At 44.4% G+C, this 21,552-nt stretch overlaps 1 protein-coding gene across 6 annotated transcripts in view; it reads right to left on the minus strand.

The window, feature by feature from the left end:
• Positions 1 to 310: 310 nt before the first annotated feature.
• The window catches only part of ccdc142 (coiled-coil domain containing 142), a 192,698-nt gene continuing 171,456 nt past the window's right edge, over positions 311 to 21,552 (minus strand). For 4 of the 6 annotated variants that reach the window (XM_070866893.1, XM_070866897.1, XM_070866896.1 and 1 more), the window contains 3 exons: positions 21,203 to 21,414; positions 15,841 to 15,933; positions 311 to 1,232 (listed from right to left, as the gene is read on the minus strand). In XM_070866893.1, the coding sequence (XP_070722994.1) occupies positions 967 to 1,232; positions 15,841 to 15,933; positions 21,203 to 21,414 (571 nt within the window). In that variant the 3' untranslated portion in view covers positions 311 to 966. Of the gene's footprint in view, positions 1,233 to 15,840; positions 15,934 to 21,196; positions 21,415 to 21,552 lie in introns of all 6 variants that reach the window. The other 2 variants (XM_070866895.1, XM_070866894.1) reach the window with 2 other exon arrangements.

Here is a 21,552-nt window from a genome sequence, read left to right on the forward strand (position 1 = left end):
AAAACATCAGCCAGGATTCTCACATCTGATTACCATCCAACAACCCACTAGTGAAAGTGTGTGCATCTATTCATGTGGAAATCTGATGAGGACAGGACTCAACTATACTCCACACCCACCCCCATAGTTGTATATGCTGGACTTATACACGAAGAATGGGTGTTGGATAAGGTTATAGGAACTCAGCTGCTGTCACTGAAACTGTATTCATCATTAGTCAGTGCCTTCAGGAAAGGGGATAAAAATTGAAAAGGTGTGGTGTGGTTAGGTAACGTCAAAATAATTTAGGACTTACGCAAAAGAAACATATTATATTTTTTTATATATGATTTGAATACAAAATTCTCGATAGGGAAGATAATTAAAGGCAGGCACTCATTCGGTATTGTTTGTAGTTTCTTTTGCCTGACCCAAAGAAATCAATCATACCAGGTATCGTCTAAATTGCAACATTAAAAACGCTTTTTGGAGGCAGTGTAAATCACCCAAAGATTATATCTTTGGTAAAAATGTTCCACTAGAGTTCAGTGTCTTTGTATTTAAAAATATGATAAATTATGTAGCACACTTCCGAGTCAAAAAAAATACCAACTTTCAAAATTGCACACTGAATTCCCTCAAACACAAGATATCTTAAATTCAGCACTTACACACACGGTAGAAAAATGAACAACTATAGTTTGGTCATTCACCAAAGGAGCTTTTTTTTTTAAAAAAAAGGCTGGTCATCAGCTTTTGAAGTGTTATTGTTTCAGACCAACAATACAACTCGATACGATCCCTAGAATTTGGGCCAATTATTGACCATACAGGAAACATAACCCTGTTTCAAGGCCAGGTTGCTCAAGACCTTCAAATCAGTAATACATTTAACTGAAAAATAAAAAATTAAAATACATTAAAGTGCTTCGCTATAATGCATGTCTATGGATCAACTTTTCCAACTTATAAGAAAGCGCTGACTGCTCATTGTTCTTGGGTTTTGTTCATACAAGGCAAGCGGAGAACTTTCCGGCGTCTATTGCTGTCCGCTCGCAGTGCAAGCCACTCTTGCTGATTTACGGCCAAATAGGACTCTGGGTGGCCGGTTGCCCTAATCTTGCTCAGTAGCTCAGAACCTGTGGAGGCTTCAGGCTGACAGATTGCTCTCGTCCTTTCAGCCCGCAAATCCAAGCTGTCAAGACTGTTCAAGCTCCTCTGACTGAAGTCGACTGTCCTGGTGGAAGAGGAGCCTACAGCAAAGAAAATATTTATTAGTAGGGTTGTAAGGTCACAGAATCAAAAAGCCAAGCCAAGCCAGTTCTAGCAAACCTATGATGGATTAAAAACAGATTCAAGGTTGACCCACAAAAGTATTGCACAGTTGATATTAATAACAAATCTCCAGCTGATGAAAGCATTTCAAAATCCTTCCTGTTTCAATGCCTTTCCCATTCAGCTGGAAAATCTGCAGCCAAGTTAATTTTTTGAAACAAATACAATGAATTAAGTTACCAAAGTTATCTCAAGAGGGTAGAGTGTAAATAGTTTTCAACTGTATAAAACCAATGCAAATTAAAAAATAAAAGGCTCTCAAACCTTAAAATCAAAGTAGAATTAAAACACCTCCCTTCATTCAAAGAAAGCACTAGTTATTTTACTTTAGACCAAGTCACCCAAATGTAGCATCAAACAGCAGTAATAGTAGAAAGAGAAATCCCTACAAGAGAAACTTCCCTCTCCCGGCCTCCATTATATTCATCAGGTTAAGGAATGAGGGTTTTTAAAATGGCTACTTTCCTGAAAGAGAAATCTGTAAGTGGCAAGTAAGAACAGCATCTGTGGAGAGAGGAAAGTAGGCTTAACATTTCAGGTCTATAATCAATGTTCCCTCCAATTATCTTTTGGCCCATGCGGCCCCTTTAATGGGCTGCATGGGTCCTGCAGAGCGCCGCACGACCGCGGAGCTTAAAGGGAATATTGTAGTTGACCCACAGATCTGAAGTGTTAAACCTACCTTACTCTCTCCACAGATACTGCTTGACTTGCTGAGTGTTTTCAGAACTTCTGTAATTATTTGATATTCAAATATGGGATATTAATGTTCTAAGAGAATGTTTTAAAAGAAAAAAAATGAAAATTCCTTTTTTTTAAAAAAGTTATCCAAGTAATTCAAATTGAAACAGGAAAAGTTTTAGAAACAAGTACAACAGAAAAGGAGTGATTGAAGTCGAGCCCAAAGTACAGTGATTACTCATCGAGATTAATGACGAGCCCATGTTTAGACTAAATATGAAAAAAACATTTAGATTTGTTTCACGTTACAGTGTTAGTAAATTGTCGCTGAGGTAATATTTCAAGATGAAGTTGTTTAGATCCCCCTGATTAAGATGTATTTTTCTTTCCTTTCTCCTCCTACAGAAGAACATAAAAACGTAAGAACATAAGAATTAGGAACAGGAGTAGGCCATCTAGCCCCTCGTGCCTGCGCCGCCATTCAACAAGATCACGGCTGATCTGGCCGTGGACCCAGCTCCACTTACCCGCCCGTTCCCCATAACCCTTAATTTCCTTATTGGTTAAACATCTATCTATCTGTGACTTGAATACATTCAATGAGCTAGCCTCAACTGCTTCCTTGGGCAGAGAATTCCACAGATTCACAACCCTCTGGGAGAAGAAATTCCTTCTCAACTCGGTTTTAAATTGGCTCCCCCGTATTTTGAGGCTGTGCCCCCTAGTTCTAGTCTCCCTGACCAGTGGAAACAACCTCTCTGCCTCTATCTTGTCTATCCCTTTCATGATTTTAAATGTTTCTATAAGATCACCCCTCATCCTTCTGAACTCCAACGAGTAAAGACTCGCTCCACAATCAGCAGGGATCCAATCTACTAATAGATGTCTGCTAATGCTGGTTTAAGGTGACCACTGGATCTGCCAACGGGTGGTCTGGGTGGAGTGGAGAGGAAACGCGCTCGCTAATTTGCCAACCCCTCACTATAGGAAATTGCCTGGCATGGGCTGTACACCGTTCCTTGAAGGGAAGGTTGAAGTTGAAGTAAAGAATGGAAAGGTAAGTTTGAAAAATGAACTCAACACTCCATGAAGGATCACACTGAGTGAAGTGAACGTGTCAAGCTTTTCAGGGCTGATGTCACAATGGCCGCCTTGTGGATTTCTAATCAAACCCGAAGTTAAAGAGCAAACTAAAGTCAACTTTGTCAAGAAAGCAGACTGTATAGCAGCAGTGTGCTGACAGGAGGCTGAGAATTTACTTCATACTGTAACCTGAAGAGTTCCAATAATATTTTGGGGGGCGGGAACGGAGGTGATTGCTGTCACAGTGAAGACTGAAATATTTCTTTCCTGGTCTACAAAAACACAGATGGATGGCAAAAAAATAAGCTACTTCAAATCATTTTTTTAAATTCTAAATTCCGACAGTAAACTTCCATTTTGTGCAATGCTGAATTCCCTCCCGAAAACTTTCCACCACTCCACACCTCCCTCCTCCTTTAAGACACTCCTTAAAACATACCACTTTGACCAAATTTTTGGTCACCTGTCCTAATGTGGCTAGGTGTCAAATTATGTTTGATAACGTTTCTGTGAAGCGCCTTTAACGGTGATATATATACAGGTGTGAAGTCCAAAATCCGGAAACCTCGGGAATCCTATTTCTGGATTTCGTAACATCTTTGTCTGGACCGAGGGAGGTAGGTAGGGTAGGGGGTGTGGGTTGGTTGAACCCTGGAGGTTGGGGGACAATCGGGCTGCCGGAGGTCGGGGGGGGAAGGAGGAGGTGGTCAGGAACACTGGGGGGGGGTGCGTCGGTCAGGCCGCCGGAGGTCAGGCCGGGGAAGGTAGTGTGACCGAGACGGGGTACTCCGGATTTCGGAACATTTTCCGGATGACCCCGGCACGGTTTGGCCTGGTGTCCGGATTCCGGAACATTTCGGATTCCAGAACTCCGGATATTGGACGTCGCACTTATATATATATACACAAGTTGTTGTTTAAAGCAATGGTGGCGTGAAGAAAATCGGGGAAGCACAAGAGACCAGAATTGGAAGAGGCCAGAGATCTCGGAAGGTTGTAGGACTGGAGAACGTTACGGAGATAGAGAGGGGCGAGGCTATGCAGGGATTTGAAAACAGGATGAAAATTAACGGACTGCAAACAAATGTAGGTCAGTGAGCACAGGGGTGATGGATGAACGGGACATTAGCAGCAGAGTTTCGGATGAACATAAGAAAAAGGAGCAGGAGTAGGCCATTTGGCCCCTCGAGCCTGCTCCGCCACTCAATAAGATCATGGCTGATCTGATCATGGACTCGGCTCCACTTCCCTGCCCGCTTCCCATAACCCTTTACTCCCTTATCGCTCAAAAGTCTGTCTATTTCCGCCTTAAATATATTCAATGACCCAGCCTCCACGGCTCTCTGGGGCAAAGAATTCAATAGATTTACAACCCTCTGAGAGAAGAATTTCCTCCTCATCTCAGTTTTAAACGGGCGGCCCCTTATTCTGAGACCATGACCCCTAGTTTTGGCTTCCCCAATGAGTGGAAATATCCTCTCTGCATCTACCTTGTCGAGCCCACTCATTATCTTATATGTTTCGATAAGATCACCTCTCATTCTTCTGAACTTAAATGTGTATACCTACTTAACCTATCTTCATAAGTCAACCCCTTCATCTCCGGAATCAACCCAGTGAACCTACTCTGAACAGCCTCCAATGCAAGTACATCCTTCCTTCAATACGGAGGCCAAAACTGTACGCAGTATTCCAGGTGTGACCTCACCAATACCCTGTACAGTTGTAGCAGGACTTCTTTGCTTTTATACTCTATTCCCCTTGCAATAAAGGTCTACATTCCATTTGCCTTCCTGATTACTTGCTGTACCTGCATACTAACTTTTTGTGTTTCATGTGCAAGGACCCCCAGGTCCCTCTGTACTGCAGCACTTAGCAATTTTTCTTCATTTAAATAATAACTTGCTTTTCTATTATTTCTGCCAAAGTGGATAACCTCACATTTTCCCACATTATACTCCATCTGCCAAAGTTTGCCCACTCACTTAGCCTGTCTATATCCTTTTGCAGATTTTTTGTGTCCTCCTCACAATTTGCTTTCCCACCCATCTTTGCATCATCAGCAAACTTGGCTACATTACACTCTGTCCTTTCATCCAAGTCATTAATATAGATTGTAAATAGTTGAGGACCCAGCACCGATCCCTGCGGCACCCGACTAGTTACTGTTTGCCAATCGGAAAATGACCCATTTATCCCGGCTCTCTATTTTCTGTTAGTTAGCTAATCTCTGCTAATATATTACTCCCAACCCTGTGAACTTTCATCTTGTGCAGTAACCTTTTATGTGGCACCTTATCGAATGCCTTCTGGAAATCCAAATACACCACATCCACTGGTTCCCCCTTATCCACCATGCTGGTTACATCCTCAAAGAACTCCAGCAAATTTGTCAAACATGATTTCCCTTGTTTACGGAGAGTGGAAGATGGGAGGTTACCGAGGGGTGAAATTCCTTACCGCTGAAAAACAGACCCGGGCAGCACGTCAACTTCATGCTGCCTGCTAGTTATAATGATTGCAACGCAAAGCCTAATGCTGAAAGCGCTGTGAACAGGCTGTGCGCTCAGCAGGGAGCCAAAGTTTGAGCGAGGCTAGCTTTAAGCGCCTGTTAAAGGTGAGCTGACTTCTGCTGATGAAAAATGGTAAACGTGCTTCAGCACTAACTCAAACAGCTCAACCGGTTAGGAAAAGGGTCTCGGATGCAGCACTCGAGCTTTGTGCAGGGGGTGAACAGTGGAAGTGAGGTCCTCTATCCTAGGGGGCCAGGAGGCTCTCCAGAAAGAAGGATGTAGGGCCAGCTGTGTCATCCCCAATAATAAGAATAAAACCGGACGTACAACCCGGCATCAACCTCAGCACCAGCTACGGACACTACAACGTCCCAGTCGACCCTGCAAAGTCCTCCTCACCAACATCTGGGGGCTTGTGCCAAAATTGGGAGAGCTGTCCCACAGACTAGTCAAGCAACAGCCTGACACAGTCATACTCACAGAATCATACCTTTCAACCAATGTCCCAGACTACTCCATCACCATTCCCTGGGTACGTCCTGTCCCAGCGGCAGAACAGACCCACTAGGAGTGGCGGCACAATGGCATACAGTTGGGAGGGAGTGGCCCTGGGAAGTTCTCAACATTGACTCTGGACCCCATGAAGTCAATTACCGCCCCATCAGTTTACTCTCAATCATCAGCAAAGTGATGGAAAGTATCGTCAACAATAACCTGATGCTCAGTTTGGGTTCTGCAAGGACCACTCGGCTCCAGACCTCATTTTAGCCATGATCCAAATATGGACAAAAGAGCTGAATTCCAGGTGTGAAGTGAGAGTGACTGCCCTTGACATCAAGGCAGCATTTGACCAAGTGTGGCATCAAGGAGCCCTAGTAAAACTGAAGTCAATGGGAATCAGGGGGGGAAACTCTCTACTGGCTGGAGTCATGGCACCATGGGTGGCTCAGCTGCACGGGGGGGGGTGGGGGAGGGGTAGGAAGAAGAATGGAAGAGCTATAGTGGTAGGGGACTCAATAGTCAGGGGAGCAGACAGGCGTTTCTGCACCCGCAATAGTGACTCCAGGATGGTATGTTGCCTCCCTGGTGCCAGGGTTAAGGATGTCACTGAGCGGCTGCAGGGCATTCTGGGGGGAGGGTGAACAGCCAGAGATCGTGATCCACATCGGTACCAATGACATAGGTAGGAAGAGGGATGAGGTCCTGCAGGCAGAGTTTAGGGAGCTAGGAGAGAGATTGATAAACAGGACCTCAAAAGGTAGTAATCTCCGGATTACTCCCAGTGCCACGAGCTAGGGAGTACAGAAATAGGAGGATAGAGCAGATGAATACGTGGCTGGAGAGATGGTGCAGGCGGGAGGGCTTTAGTTTCCTGAGGCATTAGGACTGCTTCTGGGGGAGGTGGAACCTGTACAAGCCGGACGGGTTGTACCTCAACAGAGCTGGGACTAATATCCTCGCGGGGAGGTTTGCTAGTGCTGTTGGGGAGGTTTAAACTAGCTTGGCAGGGGGATGGGAACCTGAAAATAGATTCAGTTGGAAGGGGAGTAAAGCTGGAATTAGAATGCAAAAATAAAGAAAGTGAGTTTGAAGGAGAGGAAACAAGCAGGAAAAAAGGGCAAAAAAACCCAATTTTAAAGGCACTTTGTCTAAATGCACGTAGCATTTGTAAGAAAATAGATGAGTTGACAGCACAAATTGAGACAAATGGGTATGATCTGATAGCCATTAGAGAGATGTGGTTGCAAGGTGACCAGGACTGGGAATTAAATATTCACGGGTATTTGACAATCCGGAAGGACAGACAGAAAGGAAAAGGAGGTGGGGTAAGCTCTACTGATAAAGGATGGAATCACTGCAATAATGAGAAACAATATTGGCTCAAATGATCAGGATGTTGAAACAATTTGGGTGGAGATAAGGAATAATAAGTGGAAAAAGTCACTGGTGGGCGTAGTCTATAGGCCGCCTAACAGTAGCAACTCTGTTGGTCGGAGCATAAACCAGGAAATAGTGGGGGCTTGTAAAAAGGGAACAGCAATAATCATGGGTGATTTTAACCTCCATATTGATTGGACAAATCAAATTGGTCTGGGTAGCCTTGAGGAGGAGTTCATAGAGTGCAGAAGGGATGGGTTCATTGAGCAGTGTGTAATGGAACCAACCAAGGGACAGGCTTTCTTAGATCTGGTCCTGTGTAATGAGACAGGATTAATAAACAATCTCCTAGTAAAGGATCCCCTTGGAGTGAGTGATCATAGCATGATTGAATTTCAAATTCAGATGGAGGGTGAGAAAGTTGGATCTCTAACCAGTGTACTAAGCTTAAATAAAGGAGACTATGAAGGTATGAGGGCAGAGTTGGCTAAAGTGGACTGGGAAAATAGATTAAAGTGTAGGATGGTTGATGAACAGTAGTGTACATATAAGGAGATATTTGATAACTCTCAAGAAAAATATATTCCAGTGAGGAGGAAAGGGTGTAAGAGAAAAGAGAGCCATCTATGGCTAACTAAATAAATAAAGGATGGTATCCAATTAAAAACAAGGGCATACAAAGTGGCCAAAACTAATGGGAGGACAAAAGACTGCAAAGCTTTCAAAAGCCAGCAAAGAATGACGAAAAAAATGATTAAGAAAGGGAAGATAGACTTTGAAAGCAAACTAGCACAAAATATAAAAACAGATAGCAAGAGTTTCTTTCGGTATATAAAAAAGAAAAGAGTGGCTAAAGTAAATGTTGGTCCCTTAAGAGGACGAGACCGGGAATTAGTAATGGGGAACATGGAGATGGCAGAAACTCTGAACAAATATTTTGTGTCAGTCTTTACAGTAGAGGACACTAACAATATCCCAACAGTGGATAGTCAAGGGGCTATGGGGGAGGGACGGGGTGCGGGGGAAGGAACTTAACACAATCACAATCACTAAGAAGGTGATACTCAGTAAGATAATGGGACTAAAGGCAGATAAATCCCCTGGACCTGATGGCTTGCATCCTAGGGTCTTAAGAGATGTAGCAGCAGGGATTGTGGATGCATTGGTTGTAATTTACCAAAATTCCCTGGATTCTGGGGAGGTCCAAGCAGATTGGAAAACTGCAAATGTAACGCCCCTATTTAAAAAAGGAGGCAGACAAAAAGCAGGAAATGACAGACCAGTTAGCTTAACATCTATGGTTGGGAAAATGTTGGGAGTCCATTATTAAAGCAGTAGCAGGACATTTGGAAAAGCAAAATTCGGTCAGACAAAGTCAGCATGAATTTATGAAGGGGAAGTCATGTTTGACAAATTTGCTGGAATTCTTTGAGGATGTAACAAACAGGGTGGATAAAGGGGAACCAGTGGATGTGGTGTATTTGGACTTCCAGAAGGCATTTGACAAGGTGCCACATAAAACGTTACTGCACAAGATAAAAGTTCATGGGGTTTTACTGGAATTCTTTGAGGATATAACAATCATGGTGGATAGAGGTGTACCGATGGATGTGGTGCATTTAGATTTCCAAAAGGCATTCGATAATGTAAAGTCCTGTCCCCTCAGTACAGATTCACACGAGGCATGTAGTGAAGTCAAGGTCACTCTGGACCTGCACCTTTATTTCACAGCTCTGGAATGCTGCACTTGCCCGAGACCTGTCCTTATATACCTGTCTCTTGCAAGTGCACCCCTGGTGGTAAGGTATGCTGGTGGTTACAGGTCATATCTTATTACAGTCATGTATAGCATGTTAGGATACAGTTATATATAATGGTGCAAGATACATGACAGATAAGGTGCCACACAAAAGGTTACTGCAAAAGATAGAGGTACGCGGAGTCAGAGGAAATGTATTCATATGGATCGAGAATTGGCTGGCTAACAGAAAGCAGAGAGTCGGGATAAATGGGTCCTTTTCGGGTTGGAAATCGGTGGTTAGTGGTGTGCCACAGGGATCGGTGCTGGGACCACAACTGTTTACAATATACATAGATGACCTGGAAGAGGGGACAAAGTGTAACAAAATTTGCAGATGACACAAAGATTAGTGGGAAAGCGGGTTGTGTAGAGGACACAGAGAGGCTGCAAAGAGATTTAGATAGGTTAAGCGAATGGGCTAAGGTTTGGCAGATGGAATACAATGTCGGAAAATGTGAGGTCATCCACCTTGGAAAAAAAAAACAGTAAAAGGGATTATTATTTGAATGGGGAGAAATTACAACATGCTACGGTGCAGAGGGACCTGGGGAATCCCAAAAAGTTAGTTTGCAGGTGCAGCAGGTAATCAGGAAGGCGAATGGAATGTTGGCCTTCATTGCGAGAGAGATGGAGTACAAAAGCAGGGAGGTCCTGCTGCAACTGTACAGGGTATTGGTGAGGCCGCACCTGGAATACTGTGTGCAGTTTTGGTCAGCTTACTTAAGGAAGGATATACTAGTTTTGGAGGGGGTACAGAGACGATTCACTAGGCTGATTCCGGAGATGAGGAGGTTACCTTATGATAGATTGAGTAGACTGGGTCTTTACTCGCTGGAGTTCAGAAGGATGAGGGGGGATCTTATAGAAACATTTAAAATAATGAAAGGGATCGACAAAATAGAGGCAGTGAGGTTGTTTCCACTGGTCATGGAGACTAGAACTAGGGGCCACGGCCTCAAAATACGGGGGAGCCAATTTAAAACCGAGTTGAGAAGGAATTTCTTCTCCCAGAGGGTCGTGAATCTGTGGAATTCTCTGCCCAAGGAAGCAGTTGAGGCTAGCTCATTGAATGTATTCAAATCACAGATAGATAGATTTTTAACCAATAAGGGAATTAAGGGTTATAGGGAGCAGGCGGGTAAGTGGAGCTGAGTCCACGGCCAGATCAGCCATGATCTTGTTGAATGGCGGAGCAGGCTCGAGGGGCTAGATGGCCTACTCCTGTTCGTAATTCTTATGTTCTTATGTTGGGGGTAATATATTAGCATGGATAGAGGATTGGCGAACTAAACAGAAAACAGAGTTGGGATAAATGGTTCATTCTCTAGTTGGCAACCAGTAACTAGTGGGGTGCCGTAGGGATCAATGCTGGGACCCCAACTATTTACAATCTATATTAACAACTGGGATGAAGGGACTGAGTGTAACGTAGCCAAGTTTGCGGATGATACAAAGATGGGAGGAAAGGCAATGTGTGAGGAGGACACAAAAAATCTGCAAAAGGACATAGGCAGGCTAAGTGAGTGGGCAAAAATTTGGCAGATGGAGTATAATGTTGGAAAGTGTGAGGTCATGACCTTTGGCAGAAAAAAAATCAAAGAGCAAGTTATTATTTAAATGGAGAAAGATTTCAAAGTGCTGCAGTACAGCGGGACCTGGGTGTACTTGTGCATGAAACACAAAACGATAGTATGCAGATACAGCAAGTGATCAGGAAGGCCAATGGAATCTTGGCCTTTATTGCAAAGGGGATGGCGTATACAAGCAGGGAAGTCTTGCTACAGCTATACAGGGTATTGGTGAGGCCACACCTGGAATACTGCATGCAGTTTTGGTTTCCATATTTACGAAAGGATATACTTGTTTTGGAGGCAGTTCAGAGAAGGTTCACTAGGTTGATTCTGGGGATGAGGAGGTTGACTTATGAGGAACGGTTGAGAAGGTTGGGCCTCTACTCATTGGAATTCAGAAGAATGAGAGGTGATCTTATCGAAACGTTTAAGATTATGAGGGGGCTTGACAAGGTGGATGCAGAGTGGATGTTTCCACATGGCGGAGACTAGAGCTAGAGGGCATAATCTTAGAATAAGGGGTCGCCCATTTAAAGCAGAGATGAGGAGAAATTTCTTCTCTGAGGGTTGTAAATCTATGGAATTCGCTGCCTCAGAGAGCTGTGGAAGCTGGGACATTGAATAAATTTAAGACTGAAATAGACAGTTTCTTAAACGATAAGGGGTTAAGGAGTTACGGGGAGCAGGCAGGGAAGTGGAGCCGAGTCCATGATCAGATCAGCCATGATCTTATTGAATGGCTCGAGGGGCCGTATGGCCTACTCCTGTTCCTATTTCTTATGTTCTGATACCTAGCACAAAGGAAGATGATTGTGGTTGTTGGAGGTCAATCATCACAACCCCAGGACATTGCTGCAGGAGTTCCTCAGGGCAGTGTCCTCAGCCCAACCATCTTCAGCTGCTCCATCAATGACATTCCCTCCATCATAAGGTCAGCACAATGTTCAGAAACATTCACAACTCCTCAGATAATGAAGCAGTCCATGCCCGAATGCAGCAAGACCTGGACAACATTCAGGATTGGGCTGAAAAGTGGCAAGTAACATTTGTGCCACACAAGTGCCAGGCAATGTCTATCTCCAACAAGCAAGAGTCTAACCATCGACCCTTGACAATCAACGACATTACCATCGCCGAATCCCCCACCATCAACATCCTGGGGGTCACCATTGACCAGAAACTTAACTGGACCAGCCACATAAGTGCTGTGGCTACAAGAGCAGGTCAGAGTATTCTGTTTAGAGTGTCTCACCTTCTGACTCTTCAAAGCCTTTCCGCCATCTACAAGGTACAAGTCAGGAGTGTGATGGTATACTCTCCACTTGCCTCGATGAATGCAGCTGCAACAACAATCAAGAAACTCGATACCATCCAGGACAAAGCTTGATTGGCACCCCACCCACCACCTTAAACATTCCCTACCTCTACCACCAGCTACAGTATGTACCATCTCTTCTTAGGCAGTCCCTCGGAGTTGAGGATGACTTAAATGTACTTTAGCAACTCGCCAAGGCTTCTTCAGCAGCACCTCCCAAACCCACAACCTCTACCACCTAGAGGGGCAAGGGCAGCAGGCGCATGGGAACATCATCACCTGCAAGTTCCCCTCCAAGTTACACACCATCCTGACTTGGAAACATTTTGCCATTCCTTCATCGTTGCTGGGTCAAAACCTGAGAATTCCCTCCCAAACAGCTGAAGATGGTTGGGCCATGGACACTGTCCTGAAACATTGGGGTCGAAATTCAGGTGCACCAGAATGATTTTTGGAGTGGACTTACTTGATACGGTAAGTAGAGCCATTTTCTGGACTTTGACATTTTTTCCAAGTCCTACAGGAAATGGATCAAAATGGGGGCAAGCCTTAGACTCAAAGCCAGGCTGACTGGCTGAAAATGGGTTGGTCGGGGCCTCCGCCACTGTCAATCAGTAGTGGAGTCGTGGTGACAACACAGCGCGTGTGCGTCACCATGCTCTCTCCCCTCCGTTAAAGTGGAGAGATTCTATCATTTTTTAATCTTTGGCCACTGGGCCACCAGGGAGGGTTTTGGCCAGACCAGATGCCTGGCATCCAAGAGGGGTTGGCCAGGCTGCCCGTTGGCGGCCTGGCCGAACCCGGGGGCAGTATTTTGCCGGCCAATCAGCAAGCAACATTTATTCCACTGCAACCGCAGCAGTGGGCCCCTCCCCTTTAAGGGCTGCCGCACTGCCGAGCCACACTCAGTGCAGAGATAGTGCACTGGCGGAAAAACCTGTCGGGGTTCGACGAGTTCGGCTGAATATCGATAGATAAGTATTTTTATTGAATAAAACTGGCGGTGCAACAACTCGGGCTGGATGGGGTCCAGGCGAAAAATGCCCGACCTGAATTTAGGTCAGGTTGGCCAGTTGACCCTAAAGCGGCGGCCATTCGATTTTTAGGATTGGCCGCCGCAAACGGGCATTAACGGGTCTCTGAGACCCTGAATTTCGGCCCCATTAACTCTGTTTCTCTCTCCACAGATGCTGCCTGACCTGCTGAGTATTTCCAGCATTTTCTGTTTTTATTTCAAATTTCCAGAATCCACAGTATTTTGCTTTTGCATTTGTGTTTAATTCACTGCCATTTCTCTTTGAGAAATGCCCACCTTGAAGAAGTTCTGCTCATGTCTCCAACGAGATTTCCATTTGTCTCTTTTATCTCGTTCTTCTTCAGTGCTTTTTGTTTCACTCATCTTTTGTTTCTTTACTTGTCCCATTAGCCATGAAAATAATAGATGCATTGGTTATCATCTTCCATAGATTATGGAACAGTTCCTGCAGATTGGAGGGTGGCAAATGTAACCCCACTATTTAAAAAGAGGAGGGAGAGAGAAAACGGGGAACTACAAGACCGGTTAGCCTGACATCAGTAGTAGGGAAAATGCTGGAGTCTATTAGAAAGGATGTGATAAAGGCATACTTAGATAATATCAATAGGATTAAACAAAGTCAACATGGATTTATGAAAGGAAAATCATGTTTGACAAACCTACTGGAGATTTTTGAGGATGTAACTGATAGAATAGATAAGGGAGAACCAGTGGATGTAGTGTATTTTTAGAAGGCCTTTGATAAAGTCCCACATAAGAGGTTAGTGTGCAAAATGAAAGCATATAGGATTGGGAGTAATGTTGTGGCATGGATTGAAAATTGGTTAACTGACAGGAAATAGAAAGTAGGAATAAACGGGTCTTTTTCGGGGTGGCAGGCAGTGACTAGTGAGGTACCACAGGGATCAGTGCTTGGGCCCCAGCTATTCACAATATATATAAATGATTTGGATGAGAGAACCAAATGTAATATTTCGAAGTTTGCTGACGACACAAAACTAGGTGGGATTGTGAGTTGTGAAGAGGATGCAAAGACGCTGCAAAGTGATTTAGATAGGTTGAGTGAGTGGGCAAACACATGGCAGATGCAGTACAACGTGGATAAATGTGAAGGTATCCAGTTTGGCAGGAAAAATATAAGGACAAAGCATTATTTAAATGGTGATCACACTTCCCAAGCCGATATACAGAGGGACCTGGGTGGCCTTATACATCAGTCATTGACAGCAAACATGCAGGTACAACAACCAGTTAGGAAGGCAAATGGTATGTTGGCATTCATTGCAAGAGGATTTAAGTACAGGAGCAAATATGTCTTCCTAGTTTTACAGAGCCTTGGTGAGACCGCACCTGGAGTATTGTGCAGTTTTGGTCTCCTTACCCAAGAAACAATATACTTGCCATAGAGGGAGTGCAGCGAAGGTGCACCAGATTGATCCCTGGGATGGCAGGACTGTCGTGTGAGGAGAGATTGGGTCGACTAGACCTGTATTCACTAGACTTTCTCGAAAAATGAGAGGGGATCTCATTGAAACGTATAAAATTCTGATTGAGTTGGATGGACTGGATGTGGGGAGGAGGTTTCCCCTGGCTGGGAAGTCGAGAACAAGGGGTCACAGTCTCAGGATACGGGGTAGGAAATTTAGGACTGAGATAAGGAGAAATGTTTTCACTCAAAGGATGATGAACCTGTGGAATTCTCTACCACAGAAGGCTGTGGAGGCAAAGTCACTGAATATATTTAAAAGGGAGATAGATTTCTAGAAACAAGGGGCATCAAGGGGTATGGGGGAAAAGCGGGAATATGGTGTTGAGATGGAGGATCAGCCATGATCGTGTTGCTTGGCGGTGCAGACTTGAAGGGCCGAATGGCCTACTACTGCTCCCATTTTCTATGGTTCTATGACCATCTCCTTTTGCCTTGCACCATCATCCCTTTTGTCATTTAATCACTCCTGCTTTCCACCCTATCAGACCTTCCATTCTGTTCTGCCCTCTCCTCTCCCCGCACTTGCTTAAAATCTGTTACATCTCTAACTTTTTCCAGTTCTGACAAAAGGTCATCGACCTGAAACATTAACTCTGTTTCTCTCGCCACAGATGCTGCCTGACCTGCTGAGTATTTCCACCATTTTCTGTTTTTATTTCACATTTCCAGCAGCCGCACTATTTTGCTTTTGTATATAAACCTTGTATTTGATTTAAGATTTCAAGCAACTTTATTAAACAATGATCAAGCAAATAATCTAACTGTGATATATATAATGCCTTCTTTTATCCAACTCCTCAAGTAGACAAAATAATAAGAGTTGTAAGCTATTATTTTATCAATTACTTTTATAAATGCAGTCCTTTTCTTTCTTACAATCTTTTCTGTCTGCAGGCAATAGCTGGTCTACCTTATCTTTCACTGTGAAGTTACCAATAGTTTTCACTACCTTCTGATAACTCAAGTCAATGAATAAATCCAGCCACCAACTGGATAAAATTAAATATTTTTGTGACAGTAACCTAATGTTAAGTTTGTCTGAACCTAAATATAAATATATACAGGTTGTACCTCTCCAGTCCAGCAGCGTTGGAACCTGACCGGTGCCAGACCAGAGAATTTTCTGGACCACGGGTGGTCACGCCAACCCTAGACTTACCGGGTCCTGATGTCAGCGCTCGGGCTCCTGAACGCCTCCGCCACGCTCCGGCTGCAAATCTCGGGCCTCGCTCCCTCTCCGTGCCGATCCGACCTAGGAGAGAACACCAGAGGCAGTGGGGATAAGAGGAGCAGCCAGCCCCAGGACACAGCCCACCGACTCGACCTCGGAGGGAACACTAGAGGCAATGGGGATAAGAGAAGCAGCCTTACATCAGGCTGAAATCTCAGGCCTTCCTCGCTCATGATGCTGTTTTGCCGCTCTTTTTCTGGAGGCAACTGCTGACAACGCTGCCGACAATGATCCGGATGCGTTCTGTGCATGCGCTGCGCAGAAGCCTACTGTGCTGCATATCGTTGCTCAGAATCTCCGTTTTTTTCAATCCTCGGCGCATCAGTCAGCCACCTGCCCTTCCCTTCCCTTGCCCCGCCCGCTTACCTCCATGTACAGCGCAAGAACCTCCATGAACAGCGTGGGACGTCGCCATCCCCGCCGGAAATGATGCCGGACCAGGGATGTTTCTGGACTAAAGAGTCCCGGACTGGAGAAGTACCACCTGTACATGCAAAAAACTTAAATGGCCAATACTTTTAAAATGAGCAGATCTCTAGTAGCACTGCTCACGGTAAATCGTAGGCTGCGTTGCTGGGATGGTCTTGCGAGGGAGGTAGAAAGGCAAAGAGGTTTAGGGAGTGAATTCCAGAGCGTGGGGCGTCGGTGGGGAGAGGCCAGAGTCAGTGCCCTGGAATTATTGTAGAAAGCCTACTTTGTCAGTTAGATTACTTTTACTCCTATCTTTGGATAATTAAAGTTACCCATTATGGCTCTGTTATTAATTCATTTTCCTCTAATCTGTTCACAATCTCTTCCTCTCCCCTCTTCACTGTTCAGTGATCTATAATATACTCCCAATAGAGTAAGAGTTCTCTTTTTATTCCTTAACTCCATCTAAATTCCTAGTGCTATAATGGAATATTTGAATACTGTCGCCCCTCCTCCACTTTTTTCTATTCCATCCCTCCTATTATAGTGTAACCAGGAAAGTTCAGCTCAGAATCCTGTCCTAGCCTAAATCACGTATCTGTTCATGCTATTATATTATAACCCCAATGCAATTTGTGGCTTTAGCTCACCAATTTTATTCACAGTATACGTTGAGCATTCATATAAAATGTAAACCTGCCTCTGTATGGCAATTTTAATTCGTTTTAATTCCGATGTCTTCTCTTTAAAAATTATTTTTTGTCTCAGGTTATGGGGGTCGATGGCAAGGCCAGCATTTATCGCCCATACCGAGTTTCCCTTGAGAAGATTAGTGGAGGGTACTTATATGGCTAGTCCAGTTGAGTTCATGGTTAATGGTGACCCCCAGGATGTTGAGGGTGGTGGATTTGGTGATGGGAATGCCACTGAAGATCAAGACGAGATGGTTAGACTCTCTCGTTGGAGATAGTCATTGCCTGGTATTTCTGTGGCAGGAATTTTACTTGCCATGTATTAGCCCAATCCTGAATGTTGTTCAGGTATTGCTGCATGCGGGCATAGACTGCTTCATTATACAGTACAGTAGCATAGTGTTACATTACTGGACTATTAATCCAGAGGCTTGGACTAATAATCTGGAGACGCGAGTTCAAATCCCACCACGGCAGTAGGGGGATTTAAATTCAGTTCATCTGCAATTTAAAAAAAAAGCTAGCATCAGTAATGGTAACCATGAAACTACCAGATTGTCATAAAAACCCAATTGGTTCACTAATGTCCTTTAGGGAAGGAAACCATCCACCCTTACCTGGTCTGACCTATGTGACTGCAGATCTACAGCAATGTGGTTGACTCTTAACTGCCCTCTGAATTGGCCAAGCAAGCCACTCAGTCGTACCAAACCGCTATAACAAAGTCAGCACTGTGGTAGTACCTTCACCGCAAGGACTGCAGCGGTTTAATAAGGTGGCTCACCACCACCTTCTAGAAGGCAATTAGAGATGGGCACTAAATGCCAGTCTTGCCAGTAACGCCCACATCCCGTGAACAAATAAATAAATAAATAAAAAATAGAGATGAACATTGTACTCCACCCAATGGCCTGACATATCTCTCACTCTTCCATCACCATCAAGCCAGATGACCAACCCTAGTTTAACAAGCAGTACCAGGCGCACCTTAAAAATGAAGTACCAACCTAGTGAAGCTACAATACAGGACTACATGCATGTTAAAAAGCGTAAGCATAATACTATGGATAGAGCCAAGGTGATCCTACAACCGGCCAGGCCAAAGCTCTGCAGTCCTGCTACATCCATTTGAGAGAAGTCCTCGACAATTAAGCACCCAAAGGGATGAAAAAGAGGCTCCATGTACATCCCCATCCTCAAGGATGGTGGAGCCAGCATATGAGTGCAACAGACAAGGCTGAAGCGTTCAAAACCATCTTTAGCCAGAAGTGGTGGTAGAATGATCCTTCTTAGCCTCCTCCTGAGGTGCCCCCCATCACAGAGGCCATCTTCAGCCCATTTGATTCATTTCACATGGTATCAAGAAATAGTTGAGTGCACTGGAAACAGCAATGGCATCAGGCCCTGACAATATCCCAGATGTACTGCTGAAGACCTGTGCCCCAAAACTAGCCACTCCCTTAGCTAACCTGCTCCATTACAGCTACAATACTGGCATTTACTCGTTAATGTAAAAAATTGCCCAGGTATGTCATCTTTACAAAAAAGAGGACAAATTGAACAGGGCCAATTACTGCCACATCATAGAAACATAGAAACATAGAAAATAGGCCCTTCGAGCCTGCACCGCCATTCAATGAGTTCATGGCTGAACATGCAACTTCAGTACCCCATTCCTGCTTTCTCACCATACCCCTTGATTCCCCGAGTAGTAAGGACTTCATCTAACTCCTTTTTGAATATATTTAGTGAATTGGCCTCAACAACTTTCTGTGGTAGAGGATTCCACAGGTTCACCACTCTCTGGGTGAAGAAATTCCTCCTCATCTCAGTCCTAAATGGCTTCCCCCTTAGAAACATAGAAACATAGAAAATAGGTGCAGGAGCAGGCCATTCAGCCCTTCTAGCCTGCACTGCCATTCAATGAGTTCATGGCTGAACATGAAACTTCAGTACCCCCTTCCTGCTTTCTCGCCATAACCCTTGATCCCCCGAGTAGTAAGGACTTCATCTAATTCCCTTTTGAATAAATTTAGTGAATTGGCCTCAACTACTTTCTGTGGTAGAGAATTCCACAGGTTCACCACTCTCTGGGTGAAGAAGTTTCTCCTCATCTCGGTCCTAAATGGCTTACCCCTTATCCTCAGACTGTGACCCCTGGTTCTGGACTTCCCCAACATTGGGAACATTCTTCCTGCATCTAACCTGTCTAAACCCGTCAGAATTTTAAACGTTTCTATGAGGTCCCCTCTCATTCTTCTGAACTCCAGTGAATATAAGCCCAGTTGATCCAGTCTTTCTTGATAGGTCAGTCCCGCCATCCCGGGAATCAGTCTGGTGAATCTTTGCTGCACTCCCTCAATAGCAAGAATGTCCTTCCTCAAGTTAGGAGACCAAAACTGTACACAATACTCCAGGTGTGGCCTCACCAAGGCCCTGTACAACTGTAGCAACACCTCCCTGCCCCTGTATTCAAATCCCCTCGCTATGAAGGCCAACATGCCATTTGCTTTCTTAACCGCCTGCTGTACCTGCATGCTAACCTTCAATGACTGATGTACCATGACACCCAGGTCTCGTTGCACCTTCCCGTTTCCTAATCTGTCACCATTCAGATAATAGTCTGTCTCTCTGTTTTTACCACCAAAGTGGATAACCTCACATTTATCCACATTATACTTCATCTGCCATGCATTTGCCCACTCACCTAACCTATCCAAGTCACTCTGCAGCCTCATAGCATCCTCCTCGCAGCTCACACTGCCACCCAACTTAGTGTCATCCGCAAATTTGGAGATACTGCATTTAATCCCCTCGTCTAAATCATTAATGTACAATATAAACAGCTGGGCCCCAGCACAGAGCCTTGTGGCACCCCACTAGTCACTGCCTGCCATTCTGAAAAGTACCCGTTTACTCCTACTCTTTGCTTCCTGTCTGACAACCAGTTCTCAATCCACGTCAGCAACTACCCTCAATCCCATGTGCTTTAACTTTGCACATTAATCTCTTGTGTGGGACCTTGTCGAAAGCCTTCTGAAAGTCCAAATATACCACATCAACTGGTTCTCCTTTGTCCACTTTACTGGAAACATCCTCAAAAAATTCCAGAAGATTTGTCAAGCATGATTTCCCTTTCACAAATCCATGCTGACTTGGACCTATCATGTCACCATTTTCCAGATGCACTGCTATGACATCCTTAATAATTGATTCCATCATTTTACCCACTACTGAGGTCAGGCTGACCGGTCTATAATCTCCTCTCAATCGTCAGCAAAGTGAAGGGAGGAGTCTTTAAATGCTATCAAGTGGCTCTTACTCGCCAATAACCTACTCACTGATAGCTCAGTCTAGACCCCATTACAATGTTCGTCCAAACATATACACAAGAGGTGAATTCCAGAGGTGAGGTGAGAGTGACTGCCCTTAGGGGAACCTCAAACTGGTCGGTGCCAGCCATAGTTGTTTTTCTGAGCTTAGGAACTGCCCGCTTGTTCCAAAAGCCTGGTCCTACAAAATAAAACATTTCTTTGTCCTTATGGAGCATCATCCGAAGGTCCCTTTAAGCACTGCTGGTTAGATCACTCAATGGCTGGTCTAAATAGACGGAGCTCGCAGTGTATGCTCCACCCATTGGTCGGATCATCGTAGGACCCCGATGTGCCTATTTCAGCAGCCTTGCACCCATTTGAGGTGAGTGGCTGTTCATCCATTTACAGCCCTAACTGAAAATGACTCTGGATGGGTCTTGGGCATCAATCAAATGGCCCCCACTCGCCGACTGATTTTCAGGTGAGAAACGGGTCGCCGTCAGTTGATTATTGCACCCCTTTGTCACCATCTCATGTCAAGTGCAAAGCAGGTCTGTTAGCGAGTTCTATAAAAGAACTCCGACCATTCAGGCGAGGCAGATCAGATTCAGATCAGCCATGATCTTATTAAATGGCGGAGCAGGCTCAAGGGGTCAAATGGCCTACTCCTGCTCCTATTTCTTGTGTTTGTTATTGTGCAGCACTAATCAACGCTAACTTGCTCTGTTTTGTATATTGCCTGTTTCTCTGGTTTCCTCCAAAACCACTGAGCAAATATAGACATCATGTATTGGAGGAAACCATATAACCTATTTCACAAATACACAGGATTAAGTCAGAACTTACAAATAATAGAAAATTACTAACACGTACAGCATCTCCTGAATGGCTCCCAGGTGTTCGATGGAATATAGACCTTCCTGGTAGGTTGCTGAAGGAGGCAAATAATGGCATTGTCCACTTGATGGAAGACATGGAGAGAAAGGAGAGCCTGCCTGATTTCCATTGAGAGTTGACATTCATCTGAACGGATGAACTCTCTGATCATGTCAAAATCCTGCTTCAGCTGCAAGGCACCCTGGAGACTAAAGAACACAAACAAATTCACAATGTAATACAACAGTTACATTTGTTATGATGTTATAATAAATACACAAGCATATATATATCCTACTAGAATAAAATTATCATTACCCATCTTAAACTGAAATAGTTTATAGCAA

Source organism: Pristiophorus japonicus, chromosome 2, assembly GCF_044704955.1.
Source record: "Pristiophorus japonicus isolate sPriJap1 chromosome 2, sPriJap1.hap1, whole genome shotgun sequence".
Lineage (NCBI taxonomy): Eukaryota > Metazoa > Chordata > Chondrichthyes > Pristiophoridae > Pristiophorus > Pristiophorus japonicus.